The 27,891-nt window shown below is 40.9% G+C and overlaps 1 protein-coding gene across 1 annotated transcript; it reads right to left on the reverse strand.

Moving 5' to 3' along the window:
- Window positions 1–840: 840 nt before the first annotated feature.
- LOC107584175 (histone acetyltransferase p300-like) lies at window positions 841–27,891 on the reverse strand. Its single transcript, XM_016270680.1, has 31 exons — window positions 27,885–27,891; window positions 26,780–27,402; window positions 19,800–19,970; window positions 19,392–19,713; window positions 18,448–18,561; window positions 18,029–18,235; window positions 17,484–17,589; window positions 17,178–17,309; window positions 15,508–15,625; window positions 15,254–15,419; window positions 14,981–15,058; window positions 13,935–14,023; window positions 13,672–13,824; window positions 13,072–13,494; window positions 12,499–12,738; window positions 12,213–12,378; window positions 11,715–11,833; window positions 10,927–11,166; window positions 10,515–10,603; window positions 9,234–9,314; window positions 8,577–8,633; window positions 8,409–8,486; window positions 8,248–8,315; window positions 8,009–8,159; window positions 7,622–7,768; window positions 7,427–7,540; window positions 7,142–7,307; window positions 6,848–7,015; window positions 6,594–6,755; window positions 4,674–4,955; window positions 841–4,394 (listed from the first exon to the last, which is right to left on the reverse strand). The coding sequence occupies exons 1-31, from the start codon at window positions 27,889–27,891 to the stop codon at window positions 1,503–1,505; spliced, it is 7,929 nt and encodes a 2,642-aa protein (XP_016126166.1). The 3' UTR covers window positions 841–1,502.

Raw genomic sequence — 27,891 nt, forward strand, 5'->3', positions numbered from 1 at the left:
TTGTATTCACCCAGCACCCCTTTAACCAAGGAAAACAATTCATTATAGGTTATTGTCATACCATCAAAAACACCATCTGCTTTTTAAAACTCTCTCTTCCCCACTGTATTTGTGCACAGGATGGAGATAATGACAGTCAGCGTTGGTTTATTACACACTAATGAAATCCTTGTAATGAAGTACACATACAAAGGCGCATTGGTGCTTGTCTGACTCACTCCATTTATGTATAAAAATCTCTCAGGTCATGTCTAAGCTGCCCATAGTTCAACTCAAAGGATCTTAAATCAAGAGGAAACGTGTCCATTTATCTCCATTCATATATATATAATTTTTTTTTTTTTTTTTACAAAGACAACTCATTTTCAGTAATTTATTTTCAGTTTTTGTTTATACATGAAGGATATCACTTAAATCCCAAAGTTCAGAACACTAAAGATGCGTGTGAAGAGTCAGAACGATTCCTTGCGGGTGAGATGGGAGAGGAAAGAAAAGGACTTGGAATCAGAGATGTAGTTCCAGGTGATTATTGGCAAAATCCAAAATCCTGCATCAACATTTAGTCTCAGTAGAGTTCCCTGCACTGTCCTAAACACACCTGTAGTGTCACCAGGTTCCAGTACTGAGAAGACGGGCATAGTCAAAACACATTCATGGGACGGGTGAGAGTGGGAAAACTCCGACATGCATAGGACAAATATTTCCCATGCAACAAGCCATCAGAAAACACATACTCGTTTCCCAAACACTATCAAAACTTAATTTAAGCCCCATCCAACCCTCAAAAAAAAAAGTAGAGAAATAAAATTTAAAAAAGGAAAAATAAAGTAGAATAAGAAAATAAATTCATCCTTTTATAGTCAGGTTCACTCAATAACAAAAATATACTCTTCAAAAATTGTAGGTTCAAATCGCATATGCCATACACTGTCCAAAACAAAAGAACAAGAAAATATCTATTAGCCAACCAAAAGAGCCGAGTAATAAATAACAGTTATTACCAATGCCATCATTTTCATAATCATTACACTGGTGAGAATAAATCTAATGCTCTCCAAAACTGATGACATTCTTGACTGCTTCAAGGAAAAAGAAAACAAAATAGTCCATTTTGCTTTTTAATTTCATGCCACTTTTAAAATTTTTTAAAATATCTATAAAAAAAAGGCAGACTTCTTAACCCCAAAAATATTTCTGGTCATATACCAAGAGGAAATATTTCCCATCCCTTAACCCAAAACCCTTTGAACACAATTGGCAAAAAATATATTTATATATATTTATATATTAACAGCAATAACTTACCATTCATTTAACTTAATTTGTTGACTTGCACATGTAGTATCTCCCATAGGAAGTTCAGTTCTTTTCAATTACATAAGAAAAATATTAAATAATAATAATAATAATAGTAATAATAATACTATCGATGACGGCCTTTGTAAAACCTAGAATTGCTACCAAACCCTGGCAATCATGACAGTTCTTTGAGCACTGCAACATTACATCAAATCTAATGAGTGATTCATATTCGACCCCATATCTTGGTTATTTGTCAGCATGTCATTTGTCCCTTGCCCATGCAAGGCTCCCATCCCACCTAGCTGTGAAAGCATGGTACTCTGGTCTCCTCCAAATGAGCCCTGGTCCATCGCATTAGCCTGTTGCTGCTGTTGGGACGCCTGTGGTTGTTGCTGTGGAGGTGGGTGTGCAACCATGCCACCGTGATGCTGAGGAAGATGACCTGGGTGAGGGGAACCCATCTGAGTCTGCGGCGAGATGCGATGGGGTGAAGGCTGGGGATGCAAGCGAGGAGATGGACTAGAGTTTGGTGGCTGGGACTGGGGCCGAGGCGACGGCTGGGGTGAGCGGACTTGGTTGCTTAGAGAATTGGGCAACTGCTGGCCCTGCAAATGGGGAGACTGGGAGATCTGTTGCTGGGGCTGCTGAGGGCTCATGGGATTGTGTTGAGAAGGAGATCCTCCTCCTAAGTGTGACTGTTGTTGTTGCTGGAGGAGCCGTTGCTGCAAAGCTTGCTGAAGCATGACTTGAGATTGGGAACCAATTGGAGCCGACTGCATCTGTTGCTGCTGGAGGGGACCACCACCCCCAGGACCTCCATCAGCACCCTGGAGTCCTGCCAGAGCACCCTGCTGCTGCTGTTGTTGTTGTTGTTGTTGCTGCTGCTGCATCTGAAGTTGCAACCTTTGTTGCAGAGCTGCTGCAACCTGCTGATGGGACATAGACCCAGAGTAGTTTTGCTGGGTACCTCCCTGTTGCTGCTGGAGACCACCAGGCTGAGGTTGGCCAGGCTGCTGTGGGGGCAGTCCAGATTGCCCAAGATAACCCTGCTGCTGGGGTGGTTGAGAATGCTGGAACTGAGCATGGTTTTCCATATGTTGTTGCTGCTGCTGCTGCTGCTGCAAATGCCGCCTCATCATTTCTCTGAACTGGGGGGAGATGTTAGATATGTTGGCACCCTGATTGGGCATAACACCTTGCTGCTGCTGCTGTTGTTGCTGCTGCTGCAATGCTGCTATTTGCTGTTGTTGTTGCAAATTTCCACTCATCATTGACCGCTGTTGAAGTTGCTGCTGCTGCTGCTGCTGCTGCTGTTGTTGCTGAAGCTGATTCATTGGCATGGTAGTTCCTTGTGCCATATGCATACCTCCTTGATTTGTCCCAGGATTTACATTCATTTGCTGGCCATCAATGATTCCTGGACCTCCACCAGGTCCTCCTGGTACACCCGCACCTCCTGCTCCAGGCCCGCCTCGACCAAGGTACCTAGGAACCCGTTGCCTGATAAAGGTTGCCATGAGCTGAGGGTTCGAACGTAGTATATTCAGGACTTGCTGTTGTTGATGGGGAGAGCTAGGTAACCTTAAGGTTCTTAGGAGGTCCTGTATGGCAGCCTGAGGGTGACTTCCAGGGCCAGTACCTGCAGGTGCAGCCCCTCCTTGGCCCATCATACCCATTACACCAGAAAGCCCTTGCTGCTGCTGCGGACCAACTGTCTGCTGCTGCTGTTGTTGAGGTGCAACCATTCCTTGCAGACCCATTTGGTTCATAACCCCAGGTCTCTGCTGAGGAGGCATACCGGGACCATTCCACTGCTGCTGTTGCAGCACCTGAAGTTGGAGTGCTCCTTGCTGGCCCTGCTGTAACTGGACTTGAGGGAGCTGAGCCTGAGGTCCTGTCTGCTGCTGCTGCATGCCTGCTGTAATCATTCCCTGCTGCTGATCCATGTGAGTTCGAGCAACTGCTGCTTGTGTCTGGGGTGGCATTCCCTGAGGCCCACCCATTGCAGCTCCAGGAAGGTTCATGCCCATCTGGCTTTGAGTTTGGGGACCCTGATGAAGGCCATGTGGAGGCATCATTCCAGGAGCCTGGTTTCTTTGCAGTATCTTTTGCTGAGCCATTTGCCGTTGAGTCTCTGCGACTCGTTGAATCTTCATGGCAATTTCTACAGCGGCAGGTGGGGGGCCAGATGGCTGATGTTGCGGCATCACAGGCTGCCCTAGGTTCGACTGTTGCTGTTGAGGGAAGCCTCCTGGCACCATGCCTGGCTTTCCCATTGATTGAGGAAGTGGAGAGGAGCCTGGAGGTCTTTGCACATATGGAGGAAGGTTGTTGGCATGCTGAAGATGCTGAACTGATGTTGGCTGTTGCTGCTGCTGTGGGATCAGGGGCTGCTGCGGGGAGTTGATCATCCCACCACTTCTAGTCATTTGCTGGTATTGATGGGCCATCCCTGCCAACTGCTGTTGCTGTTGTGATGGAACACCTCCAATGCCAGGTTGAGTCACTGGAGGCTGACATTGCTGAGTGGGCGTCTGTGGGGTAGGGGGTTGAGTGCTTGGTGTTGGTGTGCTCGGACCAGAAGTACTATTGTTCCCAGGAGATGGCAGCCCACCATTGCCTCCTGGGAGCTGCTGGCCTGTCCTTTGCATGCTGGCCATTCTTCTACGCACCATCTGGGCCTGCTGGAGCCTGTGCTGGAGCTGTTGTTGGCGCAGTTTCTGCTTGATGTTGAGGCAGAATGGCACAGGGCACTTATTCTCTTGGCAGTGTTTTGCATGGTAACAACAGAGTGCGATGAGCTGCTTGCAGATAGGACAACCGCCATTGGTTTTACGCTTGCAGCCTTTGGTATGTTGAATTACACGTTTCATTTTCTGGCAAGATGGAAGCGAACAGTTGGCATTGCGGCACTGGCAGGCATGCACCAGAGACTGGATGCACCGCTGAATACTGAGACGCCGTGAGTCTCCAGGATTCTGCATTGAGGAAGGAGCCTGGTTGCTGCTTTCATCATCCAACCCCAAGCCCAGTTTTTCCATCTTGTGCTTGTGACCTTTTGTATTATAGCAAGTGATGCAGAGATCATAGTCCTGTGAAGGAGAAGTTAGAATAATCATTACATAGTGTACTGGATGAAAGGACATTAATTACCAGCATTAAGTACGACTATAACTAGGGTGAGCAGACATCTTGTTTTTCCTGGTACAAATTTTTAATAATTGAGGACACAGCAAAAAGAGACTTAATTTGGGTCTGTCTTGAGAAAAAACCCTACAAATTCAGCTTTACACATAAAATTAATAAAAATAAGGATCATCAATATGTGATCTTGTGCCATCTTCCCACCCCTCCCATTCTATAGTCCTCACCTCACAAACAGTGCAATGGAAGCGAGTTTCAACATGGTGCTTGCACTCATTGCAGGTATAGACAAAGCGGTCCTGGCTCTGGTTATGCAGTTCCACCAACATACACATGGTGCTCCATTTGGAGCGTCGCAATGAAGAAAACTCCAGGTGCTTATCCCGTGAAAGTGTTAAGAAGGCATCACGACCATCCATTAAATCACACGCTATCAAAGGATCCAGGTCAACAATGGGCAGGAGAGAATTGGAATTGGGTGCCGCAATCAGTCGGATCACAAAGAACACCTAACAAGGATGAAACATTTTGAAATAAAAAAAATCATTATGCCAGGGCATATATTAAAGGGATAGTTCACTCAAAAATGAAAATTTGATGTTTATCTGTCCTGAGCGCATTCGCGTCTTCTGCTGCTTCTTGCTTTACGGCAGATCGCAGACTTATAAGTGCATTACTGCCACCTATCTCTCAAATGGACCATTGACACTATCTACAATCTCTACGATATAAATACTGGGCAGTTTCTTGCACAGACCGATCGTTTCGTGTCTTTACACATCAATATATCGTCACGAGCCGCAGGGTTTAATTTGGTTTTGTTGGTGTATGTTTTTTTGACTCTTAAAGCCGTGATTCCCATTCACTTCCATTATATGACTGACAGACTGCAACGGTTTGAGTTAAAGGGGTCCTATTATGCTTTTTCACTTTTTCAACTTTAGTTACTTTGTAATGTTGCTGTTTGAGCATAAAAAAGATCTGCAAAGTTACAGTCCACTTCAAAAGGAGATATTTTATTTAAAGGGGTCATTGGTTGCGATTTTAAAGATAATTATTTTGTGTATTTGGTGTAACAGAATATGTTGACATGCTATCTAATTCCGGAAGGCCAAATAAAGTGCTTTTGCTTTCGTACTGAATCACACAGCGTCTCCCTGACATGGCTGCATCAACACTGCTGTTCCTGAAACCACGCCTTCTTTCTTTGCGTGCACATTTGGGCGGCATTATGCTAATATTTCCACATAGTGACGAAATATGTGGGGGCGTGTTAGAACGAGGCGTTTTAGGTAGGCGTGGTTGACTTAACTTTTATAAAGAATATCTCTTTGGATTTGAGACTTTAGTCTTTGCAACTTTACAGATCTTCTTTATGCACCAAGAGCTTGTAACACTCCAAAGAGAAAGGAAAACTTGAAATCGCATCATATGACCCCTTTAACAGAAATCACTTTTCAAAAACTACAACGAACGAATCGTTAGGCAACGAGTGTTATCACTATGTCTGAGACACGATAGCTTTCCCAAGGCAGACGAACTTAGAGTGGTTACAATCATCCGGGTTTAAATCGCGCTCAAATTGATTTGATTTTGACGTAATATTTACACTGAAGCTCGCAGGCGGCTATGGTAAGGGGCATGACATTTCCCAACCAGGCGCTGAGTGCTGCCAATCACAACACACACTGGCCCAGCTACCCAATCACAGCACATTTCGTATTTCAGATGGCGGGCCTTCATTTGATACAGGAACTATTCGAGCCGTTCATGCCAGACTGGGGAGAGAGGTGCTGCAATAATGTAAAATATGTGAAAAATAATGTTTTTCGAACAACCTATTATGAGAGCATGTTCTAGTACACCCCCAAAACAAAATCAAGACTTTGTAAAAGAGAATAATAGGACCCCTTTAAAAAGCATTGTTTGTGTTCTACTAAAGAAACAAAGTCACCTACATCTTGGATGCCCTGGGGGTAAGCAGATAAACATCAAATTTTCATTTTTGGGTGAACTATCCCTTTAACGTTGTACAAAAATATTGACCAGGATGCCACCAAACTTGACAAACACTAAAAGTCTGATGATGTTTCTTGATTAGACAATCATAATACAGACACTGAATCAGGCTTTAGTTTTCTTCATACCTCTTTGTGCTTTTCCATTGTGGCATAGAGTTTCTGTGAAAGGTCATTGGACACATTTGGCATGCCCGGCTTCTTTTTGATGGCTCGGCTTAAGCTGCTCTTGTTCTTGCTCGTCTTCTTGTTGTTCTTTTTCTTGGCATTTTTGCTGTCACCTTTTGTTGTCTGGAGAAACAAAAAGAAATGTTCACAGCTGTGTGAAAAAGCACTTTAACAGGGGAACAAAACCTGAGATAAACGAGAGCCTAAAGACTAACATCAACACTCTCATTGGATGTGCTGTTCTCCTCCCTCTTCCTTTCCTCCTCTTCTTGCTCTAGTTCTTTGATACTCTCTTCAAGCACATTGGGCCAGAAATCACCCTCAAAATAGGGCAGTTCTTTGGCGCTGGTGAGGCGATCCTCTGTTGCCTGTTTGAAGATTTCCTTTTAAAAAAAAAAAAAAAAAAAACTCAAGACTTCAACACATTTCTTGATCTCGCTCTTGTATGCTGAAAAATAAAAATATTTATAATAAAACATTTTTTCAATAACAAAATGTCCAAATTGTACCTTGTAGTCATGCACAATGCGCTCCGATACAGATTTATCCAGCATCTTCTTATACCACTCCTGCAGCCGCTTCGGCTTGGGTATCTTCTGGTCTGGAGGGTGACAGTGGAAGATGTAATCATCTCCTTCACTAGGAGGGCAGGCCCAGATGTGTCCCGTGGTAAACCTAAAAGAAAAAAAAACAAAAAGGTTTAAGTTAGAATTTCACAAGGCAAAAAAAGCATGTGTACATGAGTTAGTGGCTGACATCTGCTGAAACAGTAGGATAGGGAGTTCTCATCTTACCCTTGTTTTTTGGCATAGTCCAGATATCCTAAAAGAATCTCATAGTACACGCTTGTTCTCAGACAACGTGGCTGAAAGAAGTGGACACTGTCCAGGTAGGATATGTAAACCCGTCTAAAGGATGGATGGGGGGGGGGTTAGAAGGAAACCAAAACAGGCCCATCAAATTATAAAAAGCAGTTACATATACCTGACCTTTGATTAGGGGGTGGACAATCTGAGCCATACTCTTGCACGTGCATCCCAAAAAAACAGACATCAACACCATCAACAACCTCAAATGCAAATAAAGCTTTCGTTCTGTATGGGAAAGACTCTGCCATCTCTCCACTATCCACAAACCTGTGAAAAGAAAATTGTCATTAAAATCCAAGCAGACAAACAAGCCATGATGACAATGATTACAAATTATAGGCCTGCCTCGGTTTTATAGCTTTACACTATACATCAGAGTACACAAATGTGGCTTCACAGCAAGAATATAAATGACTGACTGTTTTTAAGGAACTATTCTTGAAACGTCCAGCAGATAAATGTGTTGTATTAAATGTGAGTGTCTGGTCTTAATCTATCCTGTCTCACCTAGACTTCATGCCTGGTTTGACTTCCACCACTTTGTCAGAGACATGAACAACACGAATAGTGACTTCACCAGATTCTGGGTGATTATGTCGCTTCACAAAGTCATTAATCCGCGTTTCCAAGTAGTGGCCTAGTTTGGTCTGTGGAAGCCCTGAAGGTCAAAAAAAAAAAGGTTTAAATGTCATTACTAATTGGATTATCAGTGAGAGAAAAAAACTAGAGAAAATGGAATTACATACTTTTAGCAGCATATTTGTTCTCTTTACGGGTCTTGTTGGACTTCTTCAAACAGCCATCACACACAAAGCTAAATAAGGGGAAATAAAAAGGAATCTTGGGGTTAGAAACAAAGAGCAGAGTCAGTTGACAGTTGAATTCAATTTCTTTGCAGCAAACTCACCCTGATGGCCATATAGTGTCATGGTGCAAAACACAGATCTGATGCATCTTACGACTACAATCCATACATTCCACAAATCTACAGAGGGAAAAAAAAAAAAAAAAAAAGTGTTAATCCTGAGAATTTTGATGAGAGAACAAAACTGGAATTAAGGATATATGAACCTACAGCTCAGGGTCGAGCATGTCATTTTTCTTCTTTTCAAACTGATCCTTGTTGATCGATCTGAAAATACATGCAAATTGTAGCACTATTAAAACAAGAAAATTATTCTGTAGTATCAAAAGGTGCATTTATGGTCTTGAAAAATCTTGATTCAAAATCTCAAAAGGGCAAAACCAAGTTTACTGAGATTTATTGTTATGGACTGCATTCATAAGTTTAATTTAATTTTTTTTACATTAAGTCTGTAGGCCCTTTACATGGCAATTACTATGCATTTTCTATGTTCAGAAAATGGATGGCACTTGACTACATAATGAGTTTGTGTTTGGATCACTAAAACCACATTCAGAGGTGGTCAGGGACAGATTATGACCACAGTCAATGGGAGTAAATGCTTGTTCATATTACTTGTGTAGCTGAATGCAGATACTAAATTACTCTAACAACTAAAAATATCTGTCAGCCTGATAGAACGATTTACTACAAAGTCCATTTTTATCCATAGGTAAACTGTTTTAACTCCTGGTATGTGCCATTGTTATCACAAGAACTCATACTGCAGACAATAGAAAAAAACGACAAACTTGTTTTTTGATGCAGAAAAAGATCACACTGTAATAAGACACTGATTAAAAATAGTGGAAAAGAGAAGTCGCTTACGTTTGAGGTTGGGATGGGTCATCTCCCAAGGACACACTCTCACCCTGGATCTCATTGAAACACTTCTCACAGAAGTGATACCTGTCAGCAAGAAGCCCATATTTTGGTGAACTACACCATGCGCCAACACCACAGCCAATCACAGAGAGGTAACGAGGAGGTAGCCACCAATTAGTGCAGGACAAGGCGGGGCAGGGCAGACAGGCCAAAGGGGGAGCGCAGGACAGGGTCGTCGCCAGAGAACCAATCATGATGCAGGATTTTTTGAGCAGGGGTTTTGAGCAGGGAGGGGTTTAGGTGCAGATGATTGGTCAGATGAAAGCAGGCGATAGCAGACACAACAAACGTCAAAGTACAGGGGAGAAGAAAAGGGTTGACAAAGAAAAACATTAGACAAGACAGAAATGGATGAATAAGGAGGGAGACAACAACAGAGACAAGCAGAAAGCCAAAGCAAAGCACAGATTAGCATTTACATGTATAATGAGGAAAAATCATTATAGCAAATCAGGAGCAGAATCAATTGCGAAGGGTGTCGAGACTTATGGACACATGAGCACATTAAACATGAACAAAAAGACTGCAGCCACAAAGTCAAGCAAACAGGCATTTTAAAGGTGTCATTTAAAAAAAATAAGAATTGCTCCTTTCATGACACTGGCATTAATCAATGTACAAGAGCAAAGTTGTACATTTTGTATAGATTTACAAGCAATTATTGAAATTAAATTACTGAAATAATTGAAAATCATGAGAAGACATTAAAGGGGTCAAACCATGAGAAATACAACTCTTTTACATATATTTTATCGATGTATTATGAAAACATTAACATAACAACCACAATTTAATTTAAAGAAACACAGAGATGGTGAAAATGGCCTTGTAAAAATTATGACAATTTTTGGTTCAAGAAACCTTGACAAAATATAAGTAGACTTTTGGAGGTTTAAATACATATATAAATAAATATTGTTTAATTATTGTGTAATTATTAAATTAGATGTAGCATAAAAGGAGCACACTTTAAAATGCCAGGTCTTTTTACACACATAGGATTTTACAAGGGACTGATTGGTGGAAAAGGTGGGATAATAAGACACTCTCTTATCAACTGTGGTGCAATTGTCAGTTCACTTTATGCGGCCAGGTACAGTGGGGAAAAAAGCTGTTTAACATGTTTCACATGCATATGTAATAAATAATCATAACATGGGTCATTCAAGTATATATGTATGCTTGTGTGTCTGTTGATATTGGCCTCAGTTTTAAGTTCCTTACCTGTTCTGATAACTAAAGTAAGCAGCATCTCGTGGTATAGTGCATAGCTGCTTCCCATAGCAGCACAGAGTTTGGGGAGAAAACTCAAACTGTGAGAGAGAACAAAGAAAGCATTAGCCAGTGTCATGTTGGCGAAAATGTCTGTTTAAATGTTTGTAAATACAGATACATTTCAGGCATCTTTTAGATCAATATATTCTTGAATCTGTGCTACAACACAAAACCCAATGTTATGACTAACTCTACGGACAAGAAAACTAATTTGGTTAGATCAATGCCTACACCATTGCACCCATTACCGCATCAGCCCCAAACTCTTATTGAATCGGTCTACAAACAAAGAGGAAAGTATTGATTTATAGAACAAGAACCACCTCAACAGGTACAAACACTCCTATGCTCTCCATTTTACCTTTCTCCCACAACAGTAGCCAAGGCTCTGCATGACCGGGTCGATCTCCTGCTCAAACACCTCCGCCAGCTTGGAGCAGTACTTGTAGACTCGTGACGTCTTGCGGTTGTACAGCCAGGCATTGTTGAACATGAGCCAGATGTCATCCACGTATTGCCACGGTTCTTGGTACTGTCCCGTGTCTAGCTTCCGTTTGATAGTAGACAAGTCCATGGGATTCTTCACAATGTCAAAATAGTCCTGCAATTTGTAAAAAGCAAAAATGTTGAATATTAGTACAAATATCCATCTACATGGGAGAGAATTAACTTGATACTCATTTTCAGCATTTAGAAAATGTGTTTGAAATTCCAATCGCCAATAGCCAATTTTGAAATCTGTGCTACATGATTAGAGAAAACAGAGAAAAGGGATAAATACTTCAACTTTCATAATACACTTTTGATTTTGCCACCGCCCCTCTGTCGATCTGATTGGCCATGGCTAGAATACAGAAATTCGGAAGTTCAATCTGTAGTTTTAACAAAAGCCCTAAAGGTGTCAATAGTCTGCTGGATGACACAAACTGGCCTATTTTGCCTCATCAACCTGATGTTTGCTGGTAAATGGGGATATCTGGGTGCAGGTAACAGAGAGACAGAGTACACCTTGTTCATGTACATACAATATTAACATTTTAACAATGCAAAACTGCTTGAAAAATCAGTCAATTATCCTTTAATAGTATGGTTGTGAGAAACAAAAAACAGCACTGTATTAAGATGGCTGTGACCAGACAGCAGACGTACTGGTATTCCCAGTAGTGAAGGGTCCACAGGCTGGCGGAAGGGCAGAGACTCAGGGTCCTGGCGGTAAAGAGACTCCAGTGTGGGCATCAGGGCCTGCCTCAGCTCCTCTGGTTTAAAAACTGGTGACAAAGCAAGTAAAAGAAACAGGATTACTAAAAAATCAGTTCTTAAAATCTCTGATGCAACAGTGAATATTTTAGCCATACATCAGCAACAGTTGACCTGTGGCATGCATGAAAATATTTGAAATCAACACTTCAGTCATTACTGATGGTGAGATTCAATGTAAACAGGCCTAAAGCATCAAATTGCTAACACATCTGTGGTCAAGTAGTAAAATGTATCTGTTGAAGTGTGAGATTTATTAATTATGTTGCATGTCTATTTAATTGTTGCCTACATTATATGTATAGAGCATCAATACCAAGGTTCCAGTGGTTGGTTTTGTACTGCAGACAACCTTGGCAGCTAAAATAAAAAGGTGGGTTCTGATCATACTTTTCTTTTTGTTAGGGACTCCAGAAGGTGAACTGTGGGTTGCTGTAGACCCTGAACCTTCCTCCTCTTCTTTAGGCTTAGTCTTTATCTCTGGCTTTTTGTCCTCCCCAGCTGCAGCTGAAGAAGTCTCCATTGGCACACCATCACCCGGCTCCTCTTTCTGTATCTGATAATTTACAAAGAAAGCAGTCGATCCACATGGAATAATTTTTAAAGAAAGAGGGGAGAATTAATATTCTTCAGACTTTGATTCTTGTTTAATGAAAATAAAATTTCCATTTCTTACCTCAGGCTTTTCCTCAGCTTTAATGTCTTCTTGTTTGCCTGTTTTTCCTCCTGCCATGTCTTCTTCATCTTCATCTTCATCCTCATCCTCATCCTCTTCTACTTTCTGCTTGACCGCCACCTTAGGCTCAAGGGTGGTTGCGGAGTCTGAAGGACCCTGTTGAAATGATGTGTCCGCACTGCTGACGGAGGCAGGGGTAGCAGCCTGGCCATCCACTGGTAGAGAACCCTTATGAGACAACTTAAGACAGGAAACAAAAAAAACAAAAAAGGTCAAAAATAAAAAGATCCAAAACTAAGGCCACCAGTGAAAATGTCACTGAAATTAAATAATTAATTATCTATGATTTTCCGGTAAATAATGAAGTACATTTATATTTTTCAATTTAAGCTTAATAATGAGTGCCATACTTCTGAACCATAAACTGTACTTGAATTTAAGATCGACTGCATTTTATAAAGTGGAATGCATTAGGAAAAAAATTTTCTGCATTTTTGAATACTTCAGAGAATGGGCAAGACTTTAAAAATGAGGCCCCAGGATTTTTGTTGCATACCAAACAGCAGTACTCACTGGAGTGCGGGGATACTGGCTGGCATTTGGCGTAGAGAGGCCACTATGAGACACAGCAGGAGGAGTTCCTCCTAATGGCTGCTGCTGAGGCTGCATGGCATTGTCAGAACTAGCGGACGGAGGTAACTGCTGCTGACTGCCGCTCGTTGCTAACTGGGGTAGGCTGGGTGTGTGAGGCTGGGGTGTCTGGGAGCCCGGCGTGGGCGTGGGTGTGCGGCTATGAGCTGGGGAAGGAGAATTCTGGTGGAAGGGTGGGCAGTGGGGGAGGTTGATGGACTGTGTTGGGGTGGACGATGGAGGCACCGCACTCATGCTGTTGGGACCCAGAGAACCCACTGAAGACCCGCTGCCTGCCCCTCCAGCAGACCCAGGCTGGGCTAAAGGACTGCCGATTGGTAAAGATGATAAAGTAGGCATTTGCCCCTGCTGATAAATAATAATAAAAAAAAGAGCAAACACTGAGAATGCATTCATGATGCAGTTGTGAACAAGTATCACATATGATGCATTGCAGCTCTAGAATGTTAAATGACAAAGACTCATAATTGGATTGTACATTAAGAATGTAATACATTTCAGAGAACATCTATGCTCTCTTACTTGAGTGACAGTGCTGTCATTTCCTGGGTGTGCCATGTCAACAGATCCAGCTCCAAGAGCAGGATTTGAACCTTGAAACTGTCCAGTTTGCATGTACTGATTTTGCATCTGTGCAACATTTGGCTGTGGCATCCTCACACTGCCCATGCTTCCCTGAAACAGCCAAAACATTCAACATTAAGAAGAAATATTTTGTACACACACTTAAAACTAACTTTATCCATAAAACTACAAAAAGTAACACTTCCAGTCACAGTAATGACCTGGTTAAGAGGTGTGCTGAGTGGAAGAGGAGGTGTAGATCTCTGGCCCATGGACTGCATTCCCATATGGTTCCCAAAGGGATTCATGCCTGCAATGCACAGAGAAGAAGAGAAAATTAATAAATATATACAAACATATGTACAGTAAAATACAGTAATATTGTTAAATATTACAAATAAAACCAATTTTAAACATATTTTAAAAAGTAATTTATTCCAGTGATGGCAAAGCTGAATTTTTAGCAGCCATCACACCAGTCTTCAGTCTTAATATTTTATGGAAACCGTGAAATATATTTCTTCAGGATTCTTTGATGAATGCATTGAAATGAAATGAAAGATAAACTTCCTGAATAAATGTATTTCTTAAAAAAGAAAAAAAATACTGACCCCAAACTTTGATCAGTAGTGTACACATACATAAAGATAAATATTTAGAATATCTTAAAGGGGTCATATGACGCTGCTAAAAATAACATTATTTTGTGTGTTGAAAATAAACACATTATTTTCCACATACTGTACATTATTGTTTCTCCTCTATGCCCCGCCTTTTTGAAACGCGTCAATTTTTACAAAGCTCATCGTTCTGAAAAAGCTAGGTGTGCTCCGATTGGCCAGCTATCCAATGCGTTGTGATTGGCCGAATACCTCAAGCGTAAGACGGAAATGTTACGCCCCTCACATACTGTTGATGCCGTGTCCCGGCTGGAGCGACGAGACAAAAACATTAAAACCCATTACATAATAAAAGACTTATACTGTCTTTTTACGCGTTGCGTTGCATTGCGCCGCGTAAACATAAAACTCTGTCTGCATTCGTGACCGGAGAAATGACAAACAACAAGTTTGCTACTCTACTGCCCAAAACTCGCGTTTGAATCATCAGTGATTGATGATTCAATCCCCCCAAAGCCGTAAACCTAGGGGAAACACTGCATTATGCCTATGGAGAGACCCTACACGTATAGCTAACCAGATGTGTGTGTGTGTGTGTGTGTGAGAGAGAGAGAGAGAGTGTGAGAGTGTGAGAGAGAGATACAGACCAGCAGCATTCTGCATCCTGTTCATCATCTGGTTTGGACCGGTAGGCCGCACCACTGAAGGATCCGAGAGAGGGCCATCTACAGGTTGAGGGACAAAACAAGAAAATGAAAAGACCTTATGAAACTGCTTGGCAAGAGCAGGTTTCTGTTCTGTTGGCATAGTTTGGGTAGGACACATTTAAAGTCCCTTTTTTAAGAGCCAGTAGGCCTTTAGTTACAATTTACCAGCTAACTGGTCACAAAGGGAGACAATTTTGGTGGATGAGTACTCACTAGGAGGCAGTCCTGTGGGTGGCCCTGTCTGACCAATCCCAGTGGGGCCTTGCTGCAGGCCAGTGGGGGGCATCATGCCCTGCTTCTGTAACCGTGTCTTTCGCTTCTCTTCCAGTTCCTTCTGGATCTTATAAATCTTCTCCGCCAGCAGGTGATAATACTCCGCCTGAAAGTGTGATGTATAAATAGTGACAAATCAGTGATTACAACAATAAACACAAATCATTAACAGCCAACAAAGACAATATACACACCCTGCTGTTAGCGGACTCATACATATCCCCCTCAACTTTACGCGCATAGGCCACTAGATTCTCCATCCGCCGGTCCTTCAGTGCAGCTGGGTCTGGAGTGGGAAAAATGGCTTGGACTCTGAAGAAATAGAACAGCAGCAAGTGGCATGGAAATTAATATCAGAAGCCTTTGTTTTCACTGGTTATTTATTGGTAATTATTATTATTATGAAGCAATTGAAGTACTTGTTCTTCCACTATGATTTATTTATTTTTACTGCCATACCAGCATCTATGGCTATTTTCATGGCAAGATTCATGTATTTTAAAAGAAATGAATAGTAATAACACTCTAGTAATGAAAAACAACTAGGTATGTAACGATTAACCGCGAGCCGGTTGAAAATCGATTCAAATATGACGATTCAAATTGGTTGAAATGCTAAACAAATTGCGATCCAATTAGGGGTAGGAGTTTATAAGAATCCATGTCTGAAGGGAAGTTACGGTCTTTAGAAAAGTTTAGATGGTATTTTTTCTTTTCATCTTGCCTCTGTATAATGCATATTGAAGTTCATAAGTGCAGCGCTGCTTTGTTTACAGCAGAAACCAAGGAAACGCTTTAAGCGCCCCCTGCTGGCAGAGAGTGAATCTGTGTCTCATTCAGCTCGTCTGCCGATATTTTTTATGTAGTTTCACAAAACAGAAGTCAAACCATTCTGTTTTTGCTTCAAATTATACAATCTAATTTAGATTAATTCATTTAATTTAATTTATGCATTTAGCAGATGCTTAAGCGACTTACAGTGCATTCAGGCTATTCATTTTTTACCAGTATGTGTGTTCCCTGGGAATCGAACCCAGTGCTCTACCACTGAGCCACAGGAACATCATGGAAAGCAACATGGAAAGCCTTAAAGAGACAAAGCCTTATTTTGTTTATATGAAGATATTTATTTTATTTGTGTTACTTATTTCTTTGATTTGGGGCTTGTTTTAAAATGTCAATTTAGTTTTGTTATTTACATCTTTATATACATTTTGTTATTTAGCAGACGCTTTTATCCAAAGCGACTTACTAATGAGGACAATAGAAGCAATCAAAAATAAGTGCTATATTAGTATATTATTATAGTGTTATATTTCAATTTTTTGTTTATATGAAGATATTTATTTTATTTGTGTTACTTATTTCTTTGATTTGGGGCTTGTTTTAAAATGTCAATTTAGTTTTGTTATTTACATCTTTATATACATTTTGTTATTTAGCAGACGCTTTTATCCAAAGCGACTTACTAATGAGGACAATAGAAGCAATCAAAAATAAGTGCTATATTAGTATATTATTATAGTGTTATATTTCAATTTCACAAAGAAATGTGCAGCATTTTGTCCAAGCAATAATAAAAGGATTCATTTAGTTTATAATTTGTCTTGAAACTCATTTTGTAAAAAAAAATAATAAAGTGTGAATTAAAATCGAATCGTGAAATCAAAATCGTGAGTTGAGTGAATCGTTACATCCCTAAAAACAACAATTGACAACCAACTCACATCAATATAAAAAACATTATATAAGATTTTTCATTTCAATATCTGAAGATTATAACTTAAGATAATGTTCTTCCACTACAAAATGCAACTAATTAAAAAAATGTTGATGTAACTTCTTCAGGCAGTGTACAACTTACAGTTTGTGCACCAGGTGGTTGCGTAGATCCTGGGTGATGTCCTCGTGCCAGCTCTTCCTCATGCTACCACTGGCAGCTGGGTTGGCCATAGGCATAGACCCCAGACCGCCCACAGCATTGTCATTCATCAGACTGGGGAAAGGGGAGCAAAAACAAATGAGGACCACTTTATGTTTATATATGAACTTATCAAACTGACAGACACCTGCTGCTGCAGATTAGTGGTACTGTGAAATTTTAAGACCATCTGAATGCGGAGAAGTGAATGGCGACTAGTTACACAAGATGAACCCAAGGGTTGTTTACCTCTGCGAGTTCATGTTCAGATGTAACATTGTATCCTGGAGAAGGTTAGCTTGCTGATTCTGAGACTGACCACCCACTGCTCCGTTTACTCCCATGGGATTTGTTCCTATAACAAGAAAGATCATGAGAAGAGGTACCACTGCAAAACTTCATTGCAAAGTCTAATGAAGATTTTTGTGCTCATGAAGGCTGCATTTATTTGATCAAAAATGCATTTAAAAAAATAATAATATAGTAGCAACTATTACAACTTAAAAGAATATTTTTATTTTAATATATTTTAAAATGTAATTTATTCCCGTGATGGCAAATTTATATTTTTGTGGTAACTGAAATAATTTAAGGAATTTTTTTAATAAGTCTATAACTTTTGATCAGTTTAACACATCCTTGTTGAATAAAGGTATTCATTTCTTAAAAATAAAAAATAAAACACACACACACACGCCTTACTGACCCCAAACTTCTAAATGGCAGTGTACAAAAACAAAAAAATACTGGAAAGTATTGTTCAAATAAAATTTGAAGTCTCTGTTCGTCATTACCCATTGTGTTTATTGCCCGTTGTGTTTGTTGGACAGGCTGAGGGGAAGCCTGATTTCCCTGGTATGTGAGGCCCAGTGCTGCGTAAGCCCTCTCGATGGAGCTGGGGTCTATCTGCCCTGGGGTATTGAGATGGGGGGCACTGGGTGGACCACCAGTTACATTACCCAGAGAAGAACTTAATCCCACACCCCCAGTGCCTAGGAGAGCTGAAATCATTTGGAGACAAAAAGCAGAAATAAATCAAAATAAATGACAGTTTCCATCAAAATCGGAATCTGAAAATAGTAATGCAATTGTTGAAATATCCAATTTTGCAACACTGAAGACAATGAAAATACTAACAGCAAAAACATCACAAGGTTACAAAGTAACTTGAAATGTATGAAACAGCAAGTTTTGTATTAATACACACACTCACTCTGTTGATTCCTCTTGTCCCCTGCGTTTTTCAGTGGTAGACATACAGGACAGTCATGCCGCGTGCAGTTCTTCCAGTGAGAGATTATCTGTCTGGATGAGGCACAGTGCGCCACTAGAAAGCAATAAAAACACAAATCTAATATTAGTAATAGTGCCATGTTGTATAAATAGGCAGAACTGCTGAACAACAGAACCAAAAGTGCCACAATAGGCCCTTTCGCACCGCTTTAGTTCCAGAACTAAATGTACGGTACTAAAGTACTGGGACGATTTTGCGCAAACTATTTCCCAGTACCATTTAAAGGGTTGCATTCGCACCGACAATGTTTACTAAGAAGTGACGTAAGCCAGTCGACAGCGACGTCATTTGTGCGCGGCGTTCAACAGAAACAAACAACAACAACATTAACAACAGGAGGATGGAGGACGCTGTGATCGGAGCTGTTTTTGTTGTGTCTCGCGGGTTTCACAATAATGGACATGGAAAGTCGACGTATACGTAAAGCGATTGAAAGAACGGAAAGGAGGACTAAGAATCTCCAACGACAACTGGCAGTGCTACATTTGCTACAAGTGCCTGCACTTCAGCGTCCATCCATCTATCGCTGTTCTCCATACTTGCGAAATAAGTTGACACAATGTTTACAGTATGTTTACACAGCGTTTTAAATCATGGCGGGTGAGGGCGTTTTCATACGTGTTTGGCCAATCAATGTCTACTTACGTCACGGGTAGTACCAGTTGTGCTGGTTAGACCCTGCTCCGGAGTAGGAGCTAATTTGGTTCTCGAAAAAGGCAGTCCGGTACTAAAATCGCTCCCAGTTCCAGCGGTGCGAACACGCCGAAAAGTGGGTAGCTCCACAATTAGTTCTGGTACTATGAAAAGGTTCCTGCGGTGCGAAAGGCCCTAAAGTTTCAGTTCTGTACAGTTTATACACTCACCTTGGCAAGATTTGCCAGCCTGGCAGTGCGTCATGTGGTTGAGGACGTTCTTCATGGTGCGACAATGGGGCAGGCTACACTGACGTACTTCCCCATTGGCCTGCTCCCTCCGCTGGCACTTGTGGGCATGGAGCAAAAGCACCAGCTGCTGCTGTATGAGTTTGCGCTTTTCTGGGTCGGCCGCTGGAGGAACTCCTCCCACCGCTGTTGCAGACACGGCTGATGGAGCTGATCCGGGCCCGAGAGTTCCTTGGGCATTAGACACCATGCCGGCTACTCCTGCACCTCCGGCAGCACCCACTGGGGAAGGCTGGGAAGCCTGCTGTGAAAATCACAAAATAACAGACATTAAGATATTTTGTTGATTTCATTCAAATGAGTCTAAAATCTATATGACTGAATACAAACCATGCCAGGTAAGCCCTGCACAGGCTTCTTGTCGAGGTTAAACTGGGCCGGACTGTTGGGGAGACCTGGTTTGTTCTGGAGCTGAGAAGCCAGCCCTGCAACACCCAGACTCTGACTGGCAGGCTGACCATATGGGCCTCCATAGGGGCCTGAACCTGCATTCATCCCCATCTGCAACAAACAGACAGAGAGAGATGAGAATGCTTCTATTATATCCACAATGTGGACAAAATCTTGGAATCCAGTCATAAAAAGGGAATTTACTGTACATCAAGGTCAAAATTTGGATGAATACATCAAAGGAGGACTGTACGTTTAATCAAACTGCAATATGGGCTAGTGTCTGTGTCAGCACAGTTGAGTCCACACTGAAGCATGCGTGATGGTAGACTAGTGGTGTTTTCAGCATCTGCCTCAAACTTGATCTCAAGAGCGGCACTGCAAATTCATTTTATGAGCATTTCAACATTTCATTTGATAAAACTATCGTCAGATACTTAGAATACATACATACAGTGCCTTGCGAAAGTATTCATAACCCTTCTTTTTTTTTTACTTTTTTTTGCTGCCTTATGATAAACTTCTTTAAATTACTTTTTTTCCACATCAATCTACACTCCATACACCATACTGACAAAGCAAAAACAGAATTGTCACAACTTTCGTAAATGTATTAAAAAAAAAAAAACTGAAATAAGTACATTGCATAACTAAATATTTGGCTGAAGCACCTTAACAGGCTCAAGTCCTTTTTTGTTTGATGCGACAAGCTTTGCTCATCAGCATTTTGCAATTATCTGCCATTCTTCTCCTCACCTGTTCACCTCTCAAGCTCTGTCAGGTTGGATGGGGGCAGATGCACATTTTCAGGTTTCTTCAGAAATATTTGATTGGGTTCAATCCCAGGCTCTGGCTGGGCCACTCAAGGACATTCACACAGTTGTCTATAAGCCCCTCTTGCTGTGCGCTTAGGGTCAGGTGAACCTTCTGCCCAGTCTGAGGTTCTGAATGCTCTGGACTGGGTTTTCATTAAGGCTCTTCTCTATATCTTGCCGCACGGAGCGTTTCTTCTACTCTAACAATTCCCTCAGTCCCTGCTGCTGAAAAACAGTCCCACAGCATGAGGCTGCTACCAGCACACTTTACTTTTGGGATGGTACTCTGCAGGTGATGAGTGGAGCTGGTAGCCTTCAAACATGATGCTTGGAATTGAGGTTCATCAGACCAGAGAATCTTACAGTCTGAGGGTCCTTTAGGTGCTTTTTTGTAAATTCCAAGTGTAGATTTCTCCTATCTCCACATATGATCATGGAGCTCAACTAGAGTGACCATCAGGTTCTTGGTCACCATGCTAACCAAAGCCCTTCTCCATCATTTGCTCAGTTTAGCCAGCTCTAGGAATAGTCCTGGTTGTTTCAAACTTCTTCCATTAAGGGTAACATAGACTACATGCTTCTGTGACCCTTCAAAGAAGCAGAATTTTTTTCTGAACTCTTCCACAGATGTGTGGCTTGACGCAAACCAGTTTCTGAGCTCTACAGGCAGTTCTTTTGACCTCAGGGCTTGGTTTTTGCTCTGATATGCATTATCAGCTGTTAGACCTTTTATTAAAACATGTGTGCCTTTCCAAATCATACCCATTCAATTGAATTTGCCACAGGTTAACTTCACTTGAAGTGTAGTAATATCTACAAGCAATATTAATGCTCCCGAGCTAAATTTCAACTGTCCCAGATACTGGAATACTTATGCAATGGAATCATTTTAGTTTTTTATATTTAATAAATTTGCAAAGATGTTAAAAAACAGTTTTTTTGCTTGACAATTATGGTGTATGGAGTGTAGATTGTTGTGGAAAAAACTAATTTAAAGCAGTTTAACATAAGGCAGCAACAAAACAAAATGTGAAAAAAATGAAGGGGTATGAATACATTCGAAAGGCACTGTAGCAACTCAAAAGGTCTTCACTAGAAACCCCAAACTAAATGTTTGGTTAAATTCAATGAAATTATGACAAATATATTACTGTACTACATACAGTAACATGTACTTCTCAAAGTAATAATAATACAGCTTATTAAAACATTACTTAAGGAATATCAAACAAATTTTCATCCATGATTTCGTCCTTTAATTTAAAGGTGCCATAGAATGGAAAACTGTATTTACCTTGGCATAGTTGAATAATAACAGTTCTGTACATGGAAATTACATACCGTGAGCCTCAAACACCATTGTTTCCTCCTTCTTATGTAAATCTCGTGCATGCAAAAGACCACTGAAAAATAGTCGAATCAGAACATAACACCGACTGTGATGTTACAGTCAGGATCACTAATAGTTACGCCCCCTACATTTGCATATACCCACCCATGTTCTATGCGAGTCACCAGCCGAACCTGCACAGTCAAATCATCAGAAGTTCTGCAGGTATTGCGAAGAAACGAGGATAATAGCGAAAATGGCAGATCATGGAAATAAATGTTATGTTCCAGGCTGTGCAGGGGATGTGATGTGCAGGGATGGGTTGGTGTCTGTATTCAGAAAGGCACGGAAAACAAATAACGCGCGTTCTAATAAAATAACGCGAACCACTAAAGGGACATGGTTAGCTGCTTGCTAGCGGTAGCCTGTTACATTACAGTATATAAGATTTCACTTACCACCAGAGGCGTTTCTAGAGCATTTTAAATGGGGGTCCCAGGCTGGGGCACTGCCTTAAAATAGGGTGGCCGGGGGACTTCAAGGCTTTACTCAAGTTAAAACACTTTCATCATCCTCATGAATGTATGCTGGTTTACCTAAAGGCTGCGACACACACCAGTTTTTGTTCTGTGCTGATCACAATCGAACCCTTTCATTATCACATACAGAGTGTATACACGACAATGTTAATAATATATTAAATGTGCAGTGTGAGATTTATTGGTCACAACAGAACTTTGTGAGATCGCGATGAACAAAGAGTGACAGTTTTTTAGTGGTTAAAAAAGGAGCGCTCTTTGCAAGCTTTCTAGGCAATAATCCATTTAAAATGTAGAACTTTGTTTTTCGGCCACACACAGGTTGCAAAGTTTCGGGAATGACATCCGCATATTTATGCTGGATTCTCTCTCAAAGTAGTAGTGAGTGACATAATGATAACCATAGCAATAGATGGGACAAAATATGTGAACATGTGCATTAAGACTAGAGCACCCTCAGTGAATATTTCTGGTTGGTACGTTTTTTTGTATAGCCTACAAAAACAACAAAATACAAATGCACTAAATAAATTAATTTAATAAATGCATATTTACAATTAGTGGTCGACCAATATATCACCAAGGCCGGTATATCGGCTGATATTTGGCATTTTTCAAATATCGACATCGGCCGATAAGTTGTTCTGCCTGGCCGATGCGTTTGACCTGGACTTTTATATTGAATGCGCTGAGAACAGCAGCACCAGGGCACACAGTGCTCACATTCTCCCTCTTCATTATTTGTTGTCGTCGTTTAACAGTTCTGCCTAATACAGATAGAAGTCTGTCTAATAATCAGATAGAACTGTTGAACAAATGAATTAAAAGGTATACAAAAAGTATTATAACGACTGCTTTTATATTATTAGTAACAGAAAGGCAGACATAATACTTTCTCGTTTGCCGTCAGCATTCAGCAAATACGCATATCATTTAAACAAACCTTTAAATGACTAATGAACATTTAATTTCACAAACCTTGCAGACTTAGTCAAATCCAGCTGTGATATCTTGTGAAGTGTGCATTTGTATATTGCCTGATCGTGTGTGCTCTGCGTGACAGTCGATCTGTGCGAATTGAATCCGGACAGGAGGAGAGTTCGGCTTCACTGGAGATGCGATCAACTTTAAACTCGTTATTTCAAACTATGCTGATTTATGCATTTGCACACTGTCATATTCATGTCATTTTTACTGCGTGCTGCCTGAGTGCTACCTTGGCTTTAGTTGAAAAAATATGACTCCCAAAGCACACAAACTTCCCAGATTACCGAGTGCCCTGTTGGTTACAGTGTTTACTTTCTTTTTGTTTATATATTTTAAAATATTTCTTTATTTGTGAAAAATACTGTAATAGAATTATAGAATCAGGAAGTTGTCATCTAAAGTATAAGTATGTTTATTTTACACATTTATTTTTAATATAATTCATTTTCAAATTATTTCAAGTTTCTGAAACATTAATTAAAATAAAAAAATATACTTGTATATATCGGCTTTATAATCGGCCACCCTGCTCTCTAAGATATCGGCATCGGCTGTCAAAAAACCAATATCGGTCGACCACTATTTACAATTTAAGCACTTAACTAAAATAAGTATTAAATAATTAAATAACTAGAGAATGCTGACTATAACCAGTTTGCTTCCATTTAGTAAGAAAGGCCTAGGCTACTCTTCACCTGAATTAGAAATAAAAAAAGCTCTTCTGGTCTTCAGTGATGCGAGGACAACGTTTGTGCATGTACACGCAATATCTGAGCGAGAGCAGAGCCAATTCATAAAAAAAAAAAAAAAAAATTATGTATATTTAAAAGCACACGTCCAGTTTTGTATGAGTGAAGGAAATCCGCTTGCTCAAGCATTACATGGATCACGTAACATTATGCGCTCTCGACATTTGTCATTAAGATCACGCTATAGAAAAAGCTTAAAATTAAGCATAAAGAAGAGAAGAAAGCGGCCCTAGCTGCCTACACAGGATCCGCCACTGCCAGATGCAGTTAGAAATTTACTAAAAACAAGCCTATCGCAAGATATCTGGTTGGTTGGGGGGGGGGGGGGGGCCCGGGGGGGGGCCAGCCAGTTTCCGGGGGGGCCGGTCCCACCCCTGGCCACCACATATGTAGACACGCCCCTGCTTACCACATAAACAAGAGATGACTGAGGATGATGGCGAATGATTTACAGATCCTGAGCACCACTGACAAGCATCTGATCTTGTAAAATGTGTGGTAAGTACTGCCTCTGTAGTTTACACAGATCACGTGCGATCGCAAATCTCAAAAGTGAAAGTAAAAAGCGATCGTGCATTCGAAAGCGGTTTCAATGCCCCGCATATTAATAGAGGCTCCTTGATGCCCGCATTTTATATACATTATAATTACCCAACGATATAACTGTGAGAGACAGTATTGAAATATATATTTTCTAGGGGTGCTTCGATTGATCGGCTACCGATCACTATCGGCCGATAATCACGTTGGGATGTTTGATCGGCGGTCTCTAAAAAGGCAGATCTCAAAAAAACGATCTCAAGCTGATGACGCTGCCGTGAGAGAGTTTTGGCATGACATCCAGCGGCACCGTCTCAGTCTCTGTCGGGCACAGGGTGAAATAATTATAAAGCTTAAAGTGAGGTGCTCACCTTCATATTTCTTCATTAAATAACTTATAAAGTAATTTGAAAACCTTGTGTGAGACGTAATTTCACAAACAGCGTGAGTGAATCACTGCGCCAGGTTCACATTACTCCGTTTGCAGTGCGTATGTGGTGCGTATTTTTTCCACGCTCATGTTAATGGATTAAAGTGTTCACACTGCACACGGTTGTGGTCCGGCAGTGCGTTCAGGAGCGGTGCGTCTGCAGCAGTGCAGAGATAGTTTCCGCACCGTCCGAGTATATTGCTGCGCTGCAAGCACTGAATTAAAGTAACAGCGCATTGTTTGCAGTAAATATGGATTGACACAAAAATTTAGTAATTACACAATAAATGCATATTATTAAAGTCTCCTGTGTTTCACAGTCAACACATATGGCTTTTTGGCTAGGTTTAAAGGCAAAGAGCACTTTTAGATAAGCAAGGCAATAATAGACGGCACTCGTGGAGGTAGGAAAACAAAGTTCTTTATGAACTGCAGGATTGCTTGTAATAAAGATTTCAATGCAAAAGGAAAGGCAGTAGAGCTGACTATTTCGGTCAATGGTAAGTTTGTGATAACGTAAGAAAAGTAGTTTAAATGTTTTGCCACTTGCTTGAGCAACTTAATATATAAATCTACAATTAAATGCAAAAGTAAAAAGCATTGAATGATGTGTTGCTTATATTTATTGTGTTTAAACATGTCTGTGAAAGATTGAATTACTGTACTGTGTAAAAAAATAATTGCAATGCTGAAAAAGCATTTTCAATGACGGTGTTTGGATTTGAAATCAAAATAATGGATAAATGTTGTGTTTGTGATAAACAGCCACGGATCAGTAGCGGACTCCTGTGTGAAAGCACAGTCCGTGCTGCTTCCCCTCTCACAAGAGTCAACTAAGAGGGGAATTCCCCCCCATTTTCAAAAATGAAATTTAGGCCTTCAATAAATGTCTGAAAATCCTGATTGAAGTATCACTATAAATAGTTATAAATGATAAAAAGAAGGCTTTAAAAAAATCGGTATCGGCAGATACTGTTTTCTGTGATCGGCCTCAAAAATCCTGATCGGAGCACCCCTAACAATAATGTACAGTATGTGGAAAATAATGTGTTTTTTTTACCTTAAACCGCATAACCACATTTCATTACACAAAATAATGTTCTTTTTAGCAACATCATATGACCCCTTTAAAGCTGATTATAAAGAATTGACTATTATTAAGTACTAATCTACATTCTGTGGGAAAAACACTCACCTTTCCAGTCCAGATTGCCATGTGCTTCAAATGAGAAAGCCACTTTTAAAATTAAAGTTGGCATAAAACAGTAGTGATCATCTTTCTTCTCTATTGTAACGTATATCAGGGTAAAACACAAACAGGAAAAAATGTAGGCAGACTAGAGGCTTGATTTTGTCCATCTGGAATTGATTGGATTAATGTTATTTGCTAATTGCTGCAATCTCATGTGACTAACAGGTCGCTGGAAGGGAGGGATTATTGCCCCAAAAAGCTGTCGTCATTTGGCTTTAATTTATCATCTTGAATGTATCGGTCCAATACTGAAACGTAACACAAAATCTGACATTTACCTTGTTCATTGCTCCAGGCTGCTGTGCCCTCAGTCCACCCTGACCTCCTACTGTCTGCTGCTGCTGAAGAGCCTCTGCTAACAAGTTACTGCTGCTGCCCATGCCCGGATTGTGCTGTCCTATTCTGGGCGATCCGTTCAACATCTGCGCTCCCAGCATGCTTTGCTGCTGAGGCGTGGGTCCTCCTGGCTGTTGCTGTCCATTGCCTTTCTGAGGTCCGAGCATATTCCTGTTCATGTTGCCCACCATCCCTGCCATCTGCTGTTGTTGCATAAGCGTGGCCTGCTGCGGGGAAAGATGCTGCTGCCCTTGCGGGCCCATGCCCTGAGTACCTGGAGAAGCCTTCATACTCCCAAATAGCCCCATTGAGGCTCCTGCTGGGCTACCCATCGCACCCTGCTGCTGTGCTGCAGATGCGAATCCATGCCGGAGGAGTTCTGAGAGCTGCTTGTGTTTGGCCGCTGCATCCTGGCCACTGGACACAACTCCTCCAATGGCTCCGCCCCCACTACCCAAATTGCCGTGCAACTGGCCAAGGTCCCCTCCATTTGCTAGACTCAGCTCGGAGGAACTGATCAGCTCATCTGGAAGGTCATGCTCCAGGTCAAAAAGCGAGCCAAAATCTACAGCAGGAAATGAGAATTTAGAAGCAAAATTAATGATGAAAAACAAAATGCAATATATTCTGGTCTTGGGATAGATTCAGTGATATACTAAACACTGTACTAAAATTGCATTGCAAAAACACATCTCTAGACCTTACATATTATTCCAGTCCACTGACCTACACCTTGCTTTTACACAGAATACACAAACACATTATGTTAATGGCCCCTAAATTAGTTTACAATGTCCGTTTAATCAGTGCTTTATACTCATGAAAAAAATACACTAAAGGCATGTTCACACCATGGATGATGAAACTATAGTTTTAATAATCAGTCTAATTCTATGAGAAGTCCAAAAAATAGCTGTAACTATAATGACACAGAAGAAAATTATTGTTGGAATTGCTTTCAGAAATTTTTTTTTCCAGCCGAAGAACGATAAAAAAAAAAAAGAGCTAGACGTAACTGCAGTGTGCACTCATTATAAACAAAGTTACCGTGCAT

This window comes from Sinocyclocheilus grahami, unplaced genomic scaffold (assembly GCF_001515645.1).
Source record: "Sinocyclocheilus grahami isolate Dianchi unplaced genomic scaffold, SAMN03320097.WGS_v1.1 scaffold57.1, whole genome shotgun sequence".
In the NCBI taxonomy this organism is placed as follows: Eukaryota; Metazoa; Chordata; class Actinopteri; order Cypriniformes; family Cyprinidae; genus Sinocyclocheilus; species Sinocyclocheilus grahami.